The sequence below is a fragment of the Cryptomeria japonica genome, chromosome 9 (assembly GCF_030272615.1).
Source record: "Cryptomeria japonica chromosome 9, Sugi_1.0, whole genome shotgun sequence".
NCBI classification, from domain to species: domain Eukaryota; kingdom Viridiplantae; phylum Streptophyta; class Pinopsida; order Cupressales; family Cupressaceae; genus Cryptomeria; species Cryptomeria japonica.
The window spans coordinates 347,215,359-347,228,998 of NC_081413.1; the positions used below are offsets into that span (position 1 = coordinate 347,215,359).

At 33.9% G+C, this 13,640-nt stretch overlaps 1 protein-coding gene across 6 annotated transcripts in view; it reads right to left on the minus strand.

Annotated features, from left to right (window-relative positions):
• Positions 1 to 13,640, minus strand: part of LOC131029709 (protein LAZ1) — a 62,234-nt gene that overhangs the window by 26,858 nt on the left and 21,736 nt on the right. For all 6 annotated transcript variants that reach the window (XM_057960320.2, XM_057960321.2, XM_057960323.2 and 3 more), the window contains 2 exons: positions 10,379 to 11,215; positions 10,074 to 10,130 (listed from right to left, as the gene is read on the minus strand). In XM_057960320.2, the coding sequence (XP_057816303.1) occupies positions 10,074 to 10,130; positions 10,379 to 10,594 (273 nt within the window). In that variant the 5' untranslated portion in view covers positions 10,595 to 11,215. The remainder of the gene's footprint in view (positions 1 to 10,073; positions 10,131 to 10,378; positions 11,216 to 13,640) is intronic.

Genomic DNA, 13,640 nt, shown 5'->3' on the forward strand with positions numbered 1-13,640 from the left:
AAAATTTGAGTTTGTTCAGGAAAGAACTGGTAAAATACTTAGTTATCTATTACTGAAGGAAAGATTACAATATATAGAAATAACATAATACTGTAGATATAAATGAGGATAACGCGAGCAAATCCTTTAGATGTTGTCCTTGATAGGCACACAAATATGATGATTGCATCAGCATCAAGGACCTATCTAAAATGCAAATGTAGGGCCCACCATAGAGCTACAGATATTGAGCCAAGTGATGCAAGCTCTTCTCAACCATAGTTGTACTTCTGATTTTTGCTTTTTATGCCATGGATACCTAAAACACTTGAGAATATTTAATTTAAATAGTGTACTCATTTAATAGATGTATACTAGTGTATGTAATGTCCCCTTCTCGAACCTAGTAAGCTATTGATTTTCGTTAGCCTATCCCTAGGTTGCCATAGGCGAATTGGTGGTGATTAAAAGGACTCCAAAATTCTTGGAGGGCTCAATATCAGTTTTCTTGGCTTCCAACAACAATGTGGTGATCAGTTGGTGTTCTAGTTGGTGGCAACACTTCTTTGCAACATTTTTTGCCTTTTGGATTGTTTTCCACGGTTCTTGGAGGACACTGCTATTTTTAGTAAGTCCCCACTTTAGCACTTGGCATTATTCTTCAGCATTAGTAACTTCATGGCGTGATCAATTTCAGTTTTCAATGCCTTACGGTGCTTTCTACAATGTAATCGGGATTATTTTAATTATTACACTAAAGCTATAAAGTAGCATTATATTATTTATTTTAAGTGTTTTAATTTAAATAAAGTGATGTTATGTTTCCCCAAGTTGGATGCCCAGGTAAAAGGGGGGCTTCGACTTAATTTAAAATTGTAAAAGAGCCTTTTTGAAAGAAATGAATTAATTTGAATTTTAAATTGCTCTTTCCCTCCAACTCTATATAAAGGAGATTTTGGCTCTCATTTGACATTATTGAAAGTGCACACATAACAGGATTGATTGAGGACAAAACCCTCATCAAATCACTAGTTTGGTGGTGAACCTAGCTGGTTGGTGTGATTTCACACAAGAATCACCAATGTTTTCATAGAGTTTGGTAATCCAAAGTTTCAAAAAATGAGGACTTTCATGGTTTATTGATGGCAGATTGGAAGACTGATTTTTAATGAATTGCAGTGTTTGATGTTGAGCTTTCTGGAGTATTTTTTAGCGGACTTGGACCTGGCTGTATCACTTCAAGAGGAGGTTGCACCCCCTATTCTCAGCGATAGAATTGCTAATAGAGGCTGAATTGAAAAGGGAAAATGGAAAATGTTATCCACTGCTGGGCAACACAAATAGGAGCAAATTTCAGTGGATTCGCAGCAGATATCAGTTTCTTGAGGTAGCCGTACCTTCCCAAGGCTTCCTACCAGCTTGGCATGACTCTTCTAGGTCCAAGTCCCTAGGGTTTGGTGCTAAATCTTGGTCATTGGAGGGCACCTAACTTCCACTGAGCAAATGCAACCAATTTCCAAGAGGATTAATGTGTTATGGAGATTTAATGAATTTTCTAGGAGCTGATCGCCCCATTAATCCATATTGGAATGTTTGATGTGGAATATTTTCGTGGCTGACCTGCCTCTAGCAGCATGATTTTGACCCATGTTCAGACCTGTAACTGTCAACTCTGACCTGGTTTGGAGGTATTTCTTAATGGGCTTCCATATGTCATCTATTGTTGTAATGTTTATTTCAATATCGAATCAAAATCTTTTAAGGATTTTGTAACAGTTGTAGCATTAACATTAAAAATCAGTTTCAGATCTAAAACGGTTATAGTATTAACAATAAAAATCAGATTCAGTATTTGCAAGTTTATATTATGATTTTATTGGTCACAAAACAAAATGAAAAATTAGGGAGTGTCTTTACAGTGTATCTGATCAAGGAGCTTCTAATTGATTAGTTTATTATGTCTTTAAAGTTGATTTAGTGAAGGGGAAGGGTGCATGACAAAAGTTTTAAATCCTTAAAAAATCTCTATATTTCATAGTTTCAATTTGTCCAGTCTGAGTTCCATGTCCAAGTTAAAAATCAGCCCATTGATACTCCAAGTTTGTAACCATGATATTGGCAAGTTCGGAGGATTGGTCACATACAAAATTATAACCAAATTATTAAAATATTTGATTGTCAAGCTAGTCATTGAGGTTTATTCCTCATGTATAGAAAACTGATCATATGGTCCTCATAGGCCAGCATTCCAATTTATCATATCAGCACTTATTCATTTAATGCAACAAATCATAATTTTCCCAAGAACAATGTTTTTCATTGTTCATTCTCCTCAAAGGTGTCTCCTAAAATGAAAGTTTATAATTAAAGTGGTTTTGATGACATGTCAATCCACATTATGAGATGAATTTATCAGTGATTTCAAACTAATTTGAGAATTCCATGAGGCCTAATTCCTATCTAACTTTATAAAAAATCTAATGCTTTTCCTGTAATTTCCTAGAATCTTCAACATGCATTGTCGTTCAAGCTGCGTCCAATATAGAAGTTAATTGATCCAAGCAGGTTGAAACCCCTTGATCTTAAAAGGTTGAGACAACAAATTCTAACACACAAAACTTTGAAGATTAACTCTAAAAACTTGATAGAAATAGGAAACGGATTGTGATATCAACTATTCTGCAGTAACAATTGCAGGAAACAGACAGTATTCTTGCTGATAAGAAAGATCAAATTTAGTTACACAGCAAGGATTACTAAGCACATGCCATCCCACGGATCGCTGATCAATGGAATTCAAAATTAAGAGACAGTTAATAGGACTTAACTAATGAGCACTCATAGAAGGACACTAAAAGAGGAAGAAACAGATCTTATGGGTGCAAGTGGACAAAAGAGAAAAGGTCCATCTTCTTGTTGAAATGGCTGTAACAAGAAAAATTTGAATAAAAATAAATGGACTGAGGATCTCAAAATTCATGTTTGTAGCCTTTCTAAGCCTACTAACAAAAGCATGCTTTTCTTGTTTCCAGGCAAAATGAGCTCCTTTATAGTCTCTTTCATTTCCCAAAGACCTCTCTCATCCAACTTCCAAGAAGATCTCATATGCATCTCTTTTATGATTTTCTACATCAACTAATCATTTAAATCTTCTCTCCTCCTTTCTATCATTTACTCTCTAAGTAACACTAAAAGAGCAATTAGCAGTTTCTTAACCATGAAAGGATTATCTTGCCTCCCCTATGGAAGATCTTTGAGATTAGATTGCTTGCTTGAGGTTTTCTGTTCCAAAGTAGACCAATTACGTTAGTGAAATCAGATAACATGGTCATTAATCAGTTCTCATGAAAACTCTCTTAAAACTCAATTGGCAACAAAGCATCTAACATATTACAAGAGAGATCTCTAAATTAGAATATTTTTAAATATTTAGGTTACTCCCAAAAGTTATGTACTTTGAAAAAAATATGACACGTCATTTCAAGTCCAAATGTGAAAGTTTGCAAGGTATAAGAATTTGTATCAATGTTAGCTAAGGCAGGGGCAAAAATAGTGTTACTATGTTAGATGGGAATGAAATATTGTTACTATTTTGGATGGGAATGAAACAATGTAACTATTTTTGCTAGGGCCAAAAACATCATGAGGGGAACAAGGCACATCTTACTATGTTGGCAAGGGCTGAAACCTGCCCCATATCCAACAAAATAATAAAGCCTATGGGATAAGGGAAGATGAGGTCTTTGGAATTTCATCAATTCAAGTTTTACGGACTCTTGTTCTATAATACATCAAAAAGAGACCAATAATGTTATTTTGTAGTTGTATTTTGGTTGAATTGTACTTGCGTTGCTTCAACTTATGGGCCTAAAAGGAGTGGGGTGTGACTGAGAAGTGTTAACAGCCATTGCAAAGCTTTAAAGGTATTTGTATGTGCAAGAGATGTCCACCAATGCCTTAAAAAGGTAGTCAATAGTAAAATGAGATAATGACACCAAAAGAAGATCTCTCATTCTTCTGGAATTATCTCTATATTTTTTTCTGATTCAATTGTTGTTATCTACCTTCTTTATGCATGTTGTTGTACTCATATTTCACTGATATATCCATCCTTATGTCACTTGCACTTAACATTGCATTTGAGAAACAGTGTCAGGTTGTCATACATTTTGCATAAAGAACATCAACTTAGACAATCAAGGCAAATTGAGAATAAGTAAGATTCATGTTGATGAATTAGGTAGCGGAATATAGACATTAGTTATAGATGATTTCCCCTCTCTTATAGCACAACATCCGTCCCCTTCATAAGTTACGGGATGGTTCAAACTAAAATTAAGGACAAAACAATTTTGATTGGGCATACATTTGACTAACTTGGTGCCACAGTATCAGGCATGGGTGCTTTCTAAGAATTTGGAGTGGTAATTTCAGACCAGAGGGAGAGGAAAGCTTCAAAAGAGACATAAGACTATTGGCCACATTTGAGCTCCTTGAGCTATTATTGAGGAAGCTCATCAGTGGCCTACCATATAACTTTGTTATTTCATATCCTCTAGGAAGGCCACCAACTCAATTCCAAGACATCAACTTTTCCTGAATTCGCCGGTTACAGACATCTCAGATATCTTCACTGTCATCATGAAGGTCTGTGTGACAACTGCTAGCAACTTTAAATTTGTCAAGCATATTACTATAGTCAAGCAAGTGTCCTCTCTCGCAAACTCGTCATTATTACTGTTCATCACCATTGTGGATGAATCAATTTATGTCATACATGGACTACTCGCCGAAAACTTAGGCAACTTTTCAAAAACTTGCGAGTTTTTGGCTCAGGAGAGTAATTTCGCCATTAACTCACCGCAAAAAGAGATTTTCACAAAAACTCGGCAAGTCTCCAACAAAAACTCATGTGCATAAAAAAAGGAGGCCCAAACACATAAAACAATTATCTAAAAAAATATTTTCAAGTCAGTCTCATTCTCTTCATCAGAATATATACATGAAAGTATAAGTCCCTTCTATATTTTAGAAGATCTTCTAGGTTTTAGAAGATCTTCTATATTTTCGGACAGTCAAATTTCAATAATCAATAGGCTCCTATCAGCATTCTCTAGCTCTCTCTATCTCACTCACTTTATCTGCCCCGAATTCTAGACCTATCTATCTTCCTATCACTCTTCCTCTATACCCTCTCTCTACCACTCTCTCCTCTCTCCCCCAAGACCTAGACCTATCTCTGCACCTCTCTTTCTCACCCTCAGAGACCCCTTCTAGGTTTTAGAAGATCTTCTATATTTTCGGACAGTCAAATTTCAATAATCAATAGGCTCCTATCAGCATTCTCTAGCTCTCTCTATCTCACTCACTTTATCTGCCCCGAATTCTAGACCTATCTATCTTCCTATCACTCTTCCTCTATACCCTCTCTCTACCACTCTCTCCTCTCTCCCCCAAGACCTAGACCTATCTCTACACCTCTCTTTCTCACCCTCAGACCCCCGCGAGGGGTGCTACCCTCAACCTAATTTTGGCAAGGTGGGGAAGCCACATCGGACTCCTAGGACTAGACCCTCTAGTTCTATCCCTCACCTAGTTTTCACTAGAGCTGGGAAGAGGAAGATGTAAAATGTTTTTATGTAGTATTTACTTTTAGTTTTACAAAAACGATTTGCTATTTCATTTTATTTCAATCTATCAGCCATCAGCATTCCACAAGAGGATGCCATTTTGTACCCAATTTGCATTTATTGACTCATTGGATGCATCTCCTCCCTGAATTTTGCAAAAAAAATGTATTTCTAATTAAATTTAATCAAATTTTTAAGTTGCCGAGTTTTTTGGGGGGGCCTTGGCGAGTTTTTGTTTTTGGTGAGTAATTCAACTAGATTTATGTAGTGCGCCTTGAAATGGTGCAGCTCCAGCTTCCAGCCAAACACAAGGAATAAGGGTCGATACAACTCTGCAAGGCTCGATATTCCTCCAATATTCCAAACGGTACATTTGTCCTTAGAACAACAATGAAGCCCCCAGAACAATGCACATTACCGCACTAAATTCCCAATGGCAGCTTCACAATCACATTATTCCCTTGCTTTGCTGGTGTCAATGAGACACACAGCAAAGGATGACAGTCGGTCGGTGTCTCCCAATAGGTTGTGCCCTTATTTCTGATATCTCATTCTCCCAGCCACTTATGATTTTCCCATCTGGTAAGCTGCGCTCAGACCTGCAAACAACTCTCTACTTTAAATGGCGAACAGGCTCACAGCTGTGCAAGAAGTAGCATCAGGCAGGGTTGTCGTCCCACCTGAAGAAACTACTGAGGTTTTCGTCTCAGAAGTCAGAGCATTCATGTAATGCCATTCTTTGCAAAATGATCTTTGATGCCTTCTTCAAGTGAGCTGCCTGTATATATACCAAATGCCCTCCTCAAGTCGGCCCAAGGAAAAAATAACCACCACAACACATTAGGGCAGGTAGGCCCAGTCAGAAATGCACATTTTTTAATTATTATCGTTACCATAGTCAGCCCCCAGTAATTATTAAATAATTTTATTTACTAATTTATTTATTTAAAATAAGGAGACCGACCTCTTAAAATCAAGGTCATTCCACTAGCACACTTCTGCAAGCTTCACCATCTAATGATTAGCTTTACTAGAATCAGTCATGATCTTCAATGCCTCCAAGAATGCTCTATCCAATTTCAATCTTCCTATAAAACATAACCCATGGAGATTGCAACAGCATATAATTACTAAGAAGATTACAACAGCATATATAATGAAGATTCACATTGTTACAAGGGGATCAATGAGACAGTTGATAGTTGAGTTACTGATCTGCCTCTCAATTGCTATCAAGACAGTTTACTCATAGTTAATAATATAATTAAAGCCAATTCATTCATCATTGAATTCCTTTCTAGAATTCAAGTTGCCAGAGCCAAGGATGTGTTACATTTCTTGACTAAAATAAACAGCTTAATCATCTTAACATTTGTCCACTAAATTTGAAAACAACTGCCATCAAACTCAGCATGGTTATATGGACTCATCGTAAGATAACCATAATCTACTGAAACCGACTTAGCTGTATTTTTTAAGATAAACAATTTAATAAAGAGAAAATAATGTAAAAAAGACATTTAAACTAAACTTCATAAAGTCTACAATTAGACCTCAACAACATTATTTTTCCTTGGAGTGAAATCATCTTATACTGTACCAAATGGCATAAAAGCAGGGATACACAGGGACATGTCGCCACCTTGCAACCCCATCCCCAGTACATAGGAGCATCAAAAGATATCCCCCTGGCCATCCTCTATCCTTAGGAAAATCATGATGCATCGTAGAAACATCAGCTGATGAGACTGGGTGTCCCCTTTCTAATTAAAATAAAACAGAGAAATGAGCATACGGGGTCCACTAGCACCTCCTACAACCTTATGAAAGCCTAAGCACACCCTATATATAACCCACTCTCCCATTTCCACTCATAATTACCACAATATTTTTTGCACTTGCGGACATGATTTGAAGAGGAAGGCAGAGTGCATAGTTTATGATTACAACAATTAGTCACCCTTGAATTTTCACACAAATGAAACTCATGGCTTGAAGGCAAACAATTCGAAACACAGGCATGTTAAGAAGGTTGGATACAACAGTTAGATTGATATATTTCGATACTCTTCAAAAAATGTTCCATTGGGATCATATGCTCTCATTTACTCTCATTCGCGTTTTGTTCTAAACTTGGAAACATGGTGATTCTATTTTCATCAAGAGAACAATTTCTATTGTTCGGTCGGTATTATTCATTATTGTTTGGTTCTTCAAGGTAACAGATTGGGCACATCCATGTTCAATACTTATATTTCTTATGCTAAAATAAGAGGCCACTGTAGTTATACATATATATATATGTATGTATATACATATATACATATACATACATACATACATAGATATACATAATATATACATATATATATATACATACACACACACACACATGTATATGTATATATACATATAATATACATATGCATATATTATAAATTTATATGTATACATACATGTATATATATGTATATATACACACATATATGTATAGAGATACATATGTATATATGTGTGTATATGTATGTATATATGTATAGATACATGTGTATATATATGCATATATATGTGTGTATATGTATGTATATATGTATAAAATTATAAATACAAGTGTATATGTGTACATATGTATATATATACATGTGTACATATGTATATATATACATGTGTATATATGTATATATATAAACACACGTATATATATACATATGTATATATATGTATCTATACATATGTATATATATGTATCTATACATATGTATATCCAAAAAAACACTGCCAACCCCAAAATGCATCCCACTATTCCCTGTCATACCTGTCCCACAAACATAATGAAACATAGCTTAAGAGGGACCACAGCTGAGCTCAAAAAAGGAACATAAAAAGTCTCATCCTATGAAAGGTAGAAAAGCTAGACACTAAGCCTTTTCCCCAAGAGGTAAAGAATCTGCATTCTTCCAAAGACCATTATAACTTCCTTTAACTGAACGCTGATTTGTAGGTTAGAATTAAATAACCTTCTACATATTTCAAAAATTTGTTCACCAAATCCGTTTCATTTGTGACTGTATGATCAATTGATTTATAAGTGAGAAATTTAAAATGTTAGCCTCTCATCGACCTCAAGTGTGCAAGGATCAAACAATAAGGATCTTTATGCCACTAAATAAATATGTAAGTATCTAATAGACCTGAAAACATTGCATAAATTCAACAACAACCTGATTGTGTATAGTCATTATACAAATATTCGATCTGACAAATCTAAAATCAATTTTATTAACTTTGAATATAAAAAGAAGACCATAAAGCAGGTATTAAATTAACCCCTAATACCTAGAATTTAACTAGCATACCTTATCTTTAGAAAAATCTATGTAAAAGATACTGAGAGACATCATTCTCAGGCACCTATTCACTTAATCACAAATCCAGTCAAAAATAGGTGCCTCGAGAATGATAGCTCTAAGCATTTTTTACATAGATTTTCTAGACAAAGGTATGCTAGTTCAACAAAATTTTATTTAAGAACAATTTTTTAATATAATATATTAAATTTATTGTATTAATGATTTATTATTAGTCAAGATTCGTCAAAAAATAGAGTTTCTATTTTGTTGAAGAAAGATTACAAGTCAATGTTTGAGCTTTTAGAATTTTCGTATTGGTGATGTATCAAACTATATATTATCTCTCAAATAAATAATAACCACTTCAACATATTTATGACTTTCTATATAGATTTAGAGATTTAAATATTAATCAATCTACTTATAAGTAATATTTATATACTTCATACATGCAAGGATACATCTATTGTTTTATTTATTTAAAAATTATATTATTTTCCTTAATATTTATGAATTATTTTATTTTAATTACATTATTTCGTTTATTATGCAGTGTAGATAATATTTGTGAGTATGTTTAGGCACAATTTAAAATTATTTTATTATGCAGTAGAAACAGCACTTGAAATTACATGACAATTTTAATAATTTCTTTAATTACTACTTTTACTATCAATATTTTCTTTTGTTTTGTCTTTATTTTTTCAAATAATAGATGTTATATATCTATATGTGAAATACGTAAAATCTAACAATACTATGTGCTAAAATACTTTTTAAATATCAAAAATTAAGATTCCATTTTATTTCTACTTAAATCTAAAATTTTGCTTGCTAATTTATTTAATATCTATATACTCTAACTAATAATATTTGTAATTTTATTTTTCTAAATTTTGCAAAAATAAATTTGAAATAAATTGAAATTTAACATATGGAATAAATTTTAATTGCCTATTAAACTCAAGGGCACAATTGAAGAAAAACAAGTGCACAAGGAGATTGAAATTTTGAATAATAAGGATCTTTTATGGAGGTAAACAGCTGTATCTTTAACCATAATCAATCATTGGTTATAGTAGATATCCTGAAGCAATGAATTCAATAAACTTACCGATTCAACTGCATAGCAAGGAACCATTAATATAACTCCAATAAGAAATTTTTGTTCCTGCCAAAATTTGTATAATATCCTTGTCAAAATGGTAACATGAATAGAACAAAAAGAAAATTGATAGAAGAAACAAGACTTAACATACAATCAACATCCAAAGAAAAAATTAGATTTTATAACATCTAATGCATAACAGCTCTAAGTCAGATCACCCAAATGTTAAGACATTGCATGAGGCAGATATGTACAGGTTGCATGCTCTATGTAATAGTAAATGATGAATAGAAGAGATTATTAGCAAAAACCTCAGGATTTTTGTAAGCAGTCAGGTGCTCAAAGATGAGGAACATTGACAGGCAAACGGCAATAAGAACAAAAGTACCCGCAACAATTATTGCCCATGTACGGAATGTGTTTTCTTCTCCAGTTAAAAACAATGAGCTTGTGGCCTTCACTATACCTGTAAATATTGCCATACTTCCATTGTCTGCTAAAAAGTTCCATTTAGCCCTCCCTACCATTGAACCAATGACTCACAAGTCCCTCTCAATACAAGATAGAGTACTAACTTTTGAAACTCGATTTCTCAAAAGCCCGCAGCTAATTGAGCATGCAATTAAGATTTTACAAGCAGAAACCAGAACTGCGGCACCACAAGGTTGAAATTGACCTCTGCTGAAGATCATAAATATTCCAGAAGCTTTTTATTAAGGTGCAAATTCAGTATCAAATTATCAATAGATTTTTAAACCACTGAATATTGCTATAGCAACCTTTTTGTTGTTTAGATAAATTTCCTGTCAAACTTGAGAATTGATTCTCAATTGACTAGAAATTATTACGCAGGATACTTCCAGCACATAAAACTGTCAGTGACATGAAAACCAATGGCCCAAAATTATTGCAATCTTGTTCCTTTACTGTTACAGAACTCTTTAGTTTGCACTCTACAGCATGAGACTGCTATTAAACATTGACAAAATTATTTCTGCCCTGCCATTTGCATGCCAATTCAATAACAGATTACCATTTGTAGTGACCACCAAAATATTTAACAGTGCATAGGTAACCAACTGAACTAAAAAACTTCAAAGTATTAGAGCCTTTATAATACCCGTCACTCCAATATGCCTCAAAAATATCTGTCATTGTCAGCAAACAAAATTTAATTAATTTATATTAAATGCCTCAATCATCAACTTTATTAATATGCAATACGTCTATCAAACCTCAAATGATAAGTACTAGATGCACATATTTTAAATTGCTTGGTCGTGACAAATAAAATCAATGTAACTAAGTTGCAGAGTATATTTCTACAATATGACTTGATAAACATAATACAAAAAATTCACATACAAAAATCTGACAAATGTGTATCCATACAAATAAGAGATAACTTTTGGAGGCTATGTTCTTAGATTAAGATGCATTGTTTACTACACATCAAGTGTATGTCAAGGATATGGCAGATTAAAAAAAATCTAGGATACAAACACAATCATACAACAGCAAATATAAATATAAACAAACATTACTATGTACCAAAATTAAGAAAACAGAATTTGTATCAAATAGAATGAGCTCAAATGGTAAATCATCAAGCCTTTCATGGCGGATGATACGTTTTCAAATCCCCAGAAGACATGCTACGTTTTCATATGTATAGGGGTTGAATGTTTAACCAAATAAACTACCAGATTTAATTCTGGGTGTGGCATACACCAAAAGACAAGACCAGGTTCAAATCATGGATGAATTTGACAAAATAAAGCTCCTTGATCATGAAATCTAAGATGAAGGAGGGCCAACAAAGAAATTTACCAATTAAAAATAGAAATTGTGAATACCAATCATAAATCTGAAAATATAAAGGAAATAAAAGAAAGATTTTTTACTGAAATAACATAGGAAAGAGAAAAGGTAATTATTTTCAGTCTCCTTTGTAGGTGGGAGGGATGGGACGTGGAGACAGGACACACCAAGTTTTATTGTCACAAAATTAATGCAGGATATTTTAGTCATGTATATAGTACCATCATAACAGATGACCTATTATAAATAACAAAATGAGTCTTGTAAACTGTTTCAAGAAATTAAATTACCATTGACAGTTCTGTTCTCTATTTGAGATAAAGAATTACAAATTCTAGATTTTTTGGCTTCATAGATATTTTTTAATTTCTGCAAAAAAAAAAGCAAAGCAACAAAATTTAAAAGCAGAGACAACCTATTAATCACAATAGATAAAGAAATGGCAAATATGAAGTCAATGTTAATGAGCATAAGATTGCTAGTATTTTGTATTTTTACTGGAGTTTAAATAGCATAGATACCTCAAATACATCTATCTAAAAGATGCCAACACGTTATCAATCTCAAGGCACCCATCTAGCCTATGTCACAAATCCAATAGAGAACAAGATTGCTAATATCTTGTATTTGTAGTGGAGTTTAACTAGCATAGATATCTTCAATACATCTATATAAAAGATGCCAAGAGATATCAATCACAAGGTGCCTATATTTGATTGTGACATAGGTCAGATAGGTGCCTCAAGATTGATATCCCTTCGTGTCTTTTAGGAAGAGGTATTTAAGATATCCATCCTCATTTATTAGGTTTCTAATTTTCCACATCTGTGCTACCCATATATATCAACTATCACCACCTACAATTTGGTGTAATAGAGGTTTGGCATGTAAATGGTCATTAAATTTATGTTAAAGAGTTTTTGTTATCCACTCGCTCAATTAAAACCATCCGCTCACTCTGCTGCCATTGTAGTTACACCTCTCAACACAACAGCTACATGTTGTTTCCCATACCCAACAACAATACAAAATTTGGATCAAAAGGAACATCCATCTCAATCCCTTTCTCATTAGACATGTGAGCTAAAATGATAGTGGAATAAACCAACCACAGACTTGTTGTACACCTTGCATAACAATGTTGTTCATTCATGTGGTTCACCTAGGGATGGGGGACATCACAGTTATTAGGCAACTTCAAAATTATGAAAACAAGGACCCTCTTGTAGAAAAGGACACCACACTTCGATACAACATGTTAGGGACACTTGTCATGTTGTATAAGACATTGGGACTTAATTTGGGGTTGCTAAATGACAAAAAGGACACCCGAGTGGAAGGCAACGCTGCATTCTACATGGGGACAAATTGGTTAAGCTATAAGTTACAAGGAATTGCCTAATTTGAACCGATTGGTAAAAAGTGCAAAAGCATCTTTTGGACACATCTTAGAATAGGCAAATAAGGCATTGGGATTTGTGCCACCTCATGGCAACTAACTTGGTCAGGTGTCATGTGGAAATCCACGGTTTTGGTCAGTGCGTTGCCTATATATACAAGCCATGAAATAGTGATTTGATCATCACAAGTTTGAGGTGTAGTGATCAGCTACAAAATTCAAGTATTGAGGAAATTGTTGTTTTCTATTCTTAGTTAATTCCTCTGTTACCAGGTTTAGGCCATTTGGCAGATTTAGGTGCCATACTAGATGGGATCAGTTCAGGTTCAATGTAATGTCCCCTATTGGGACCT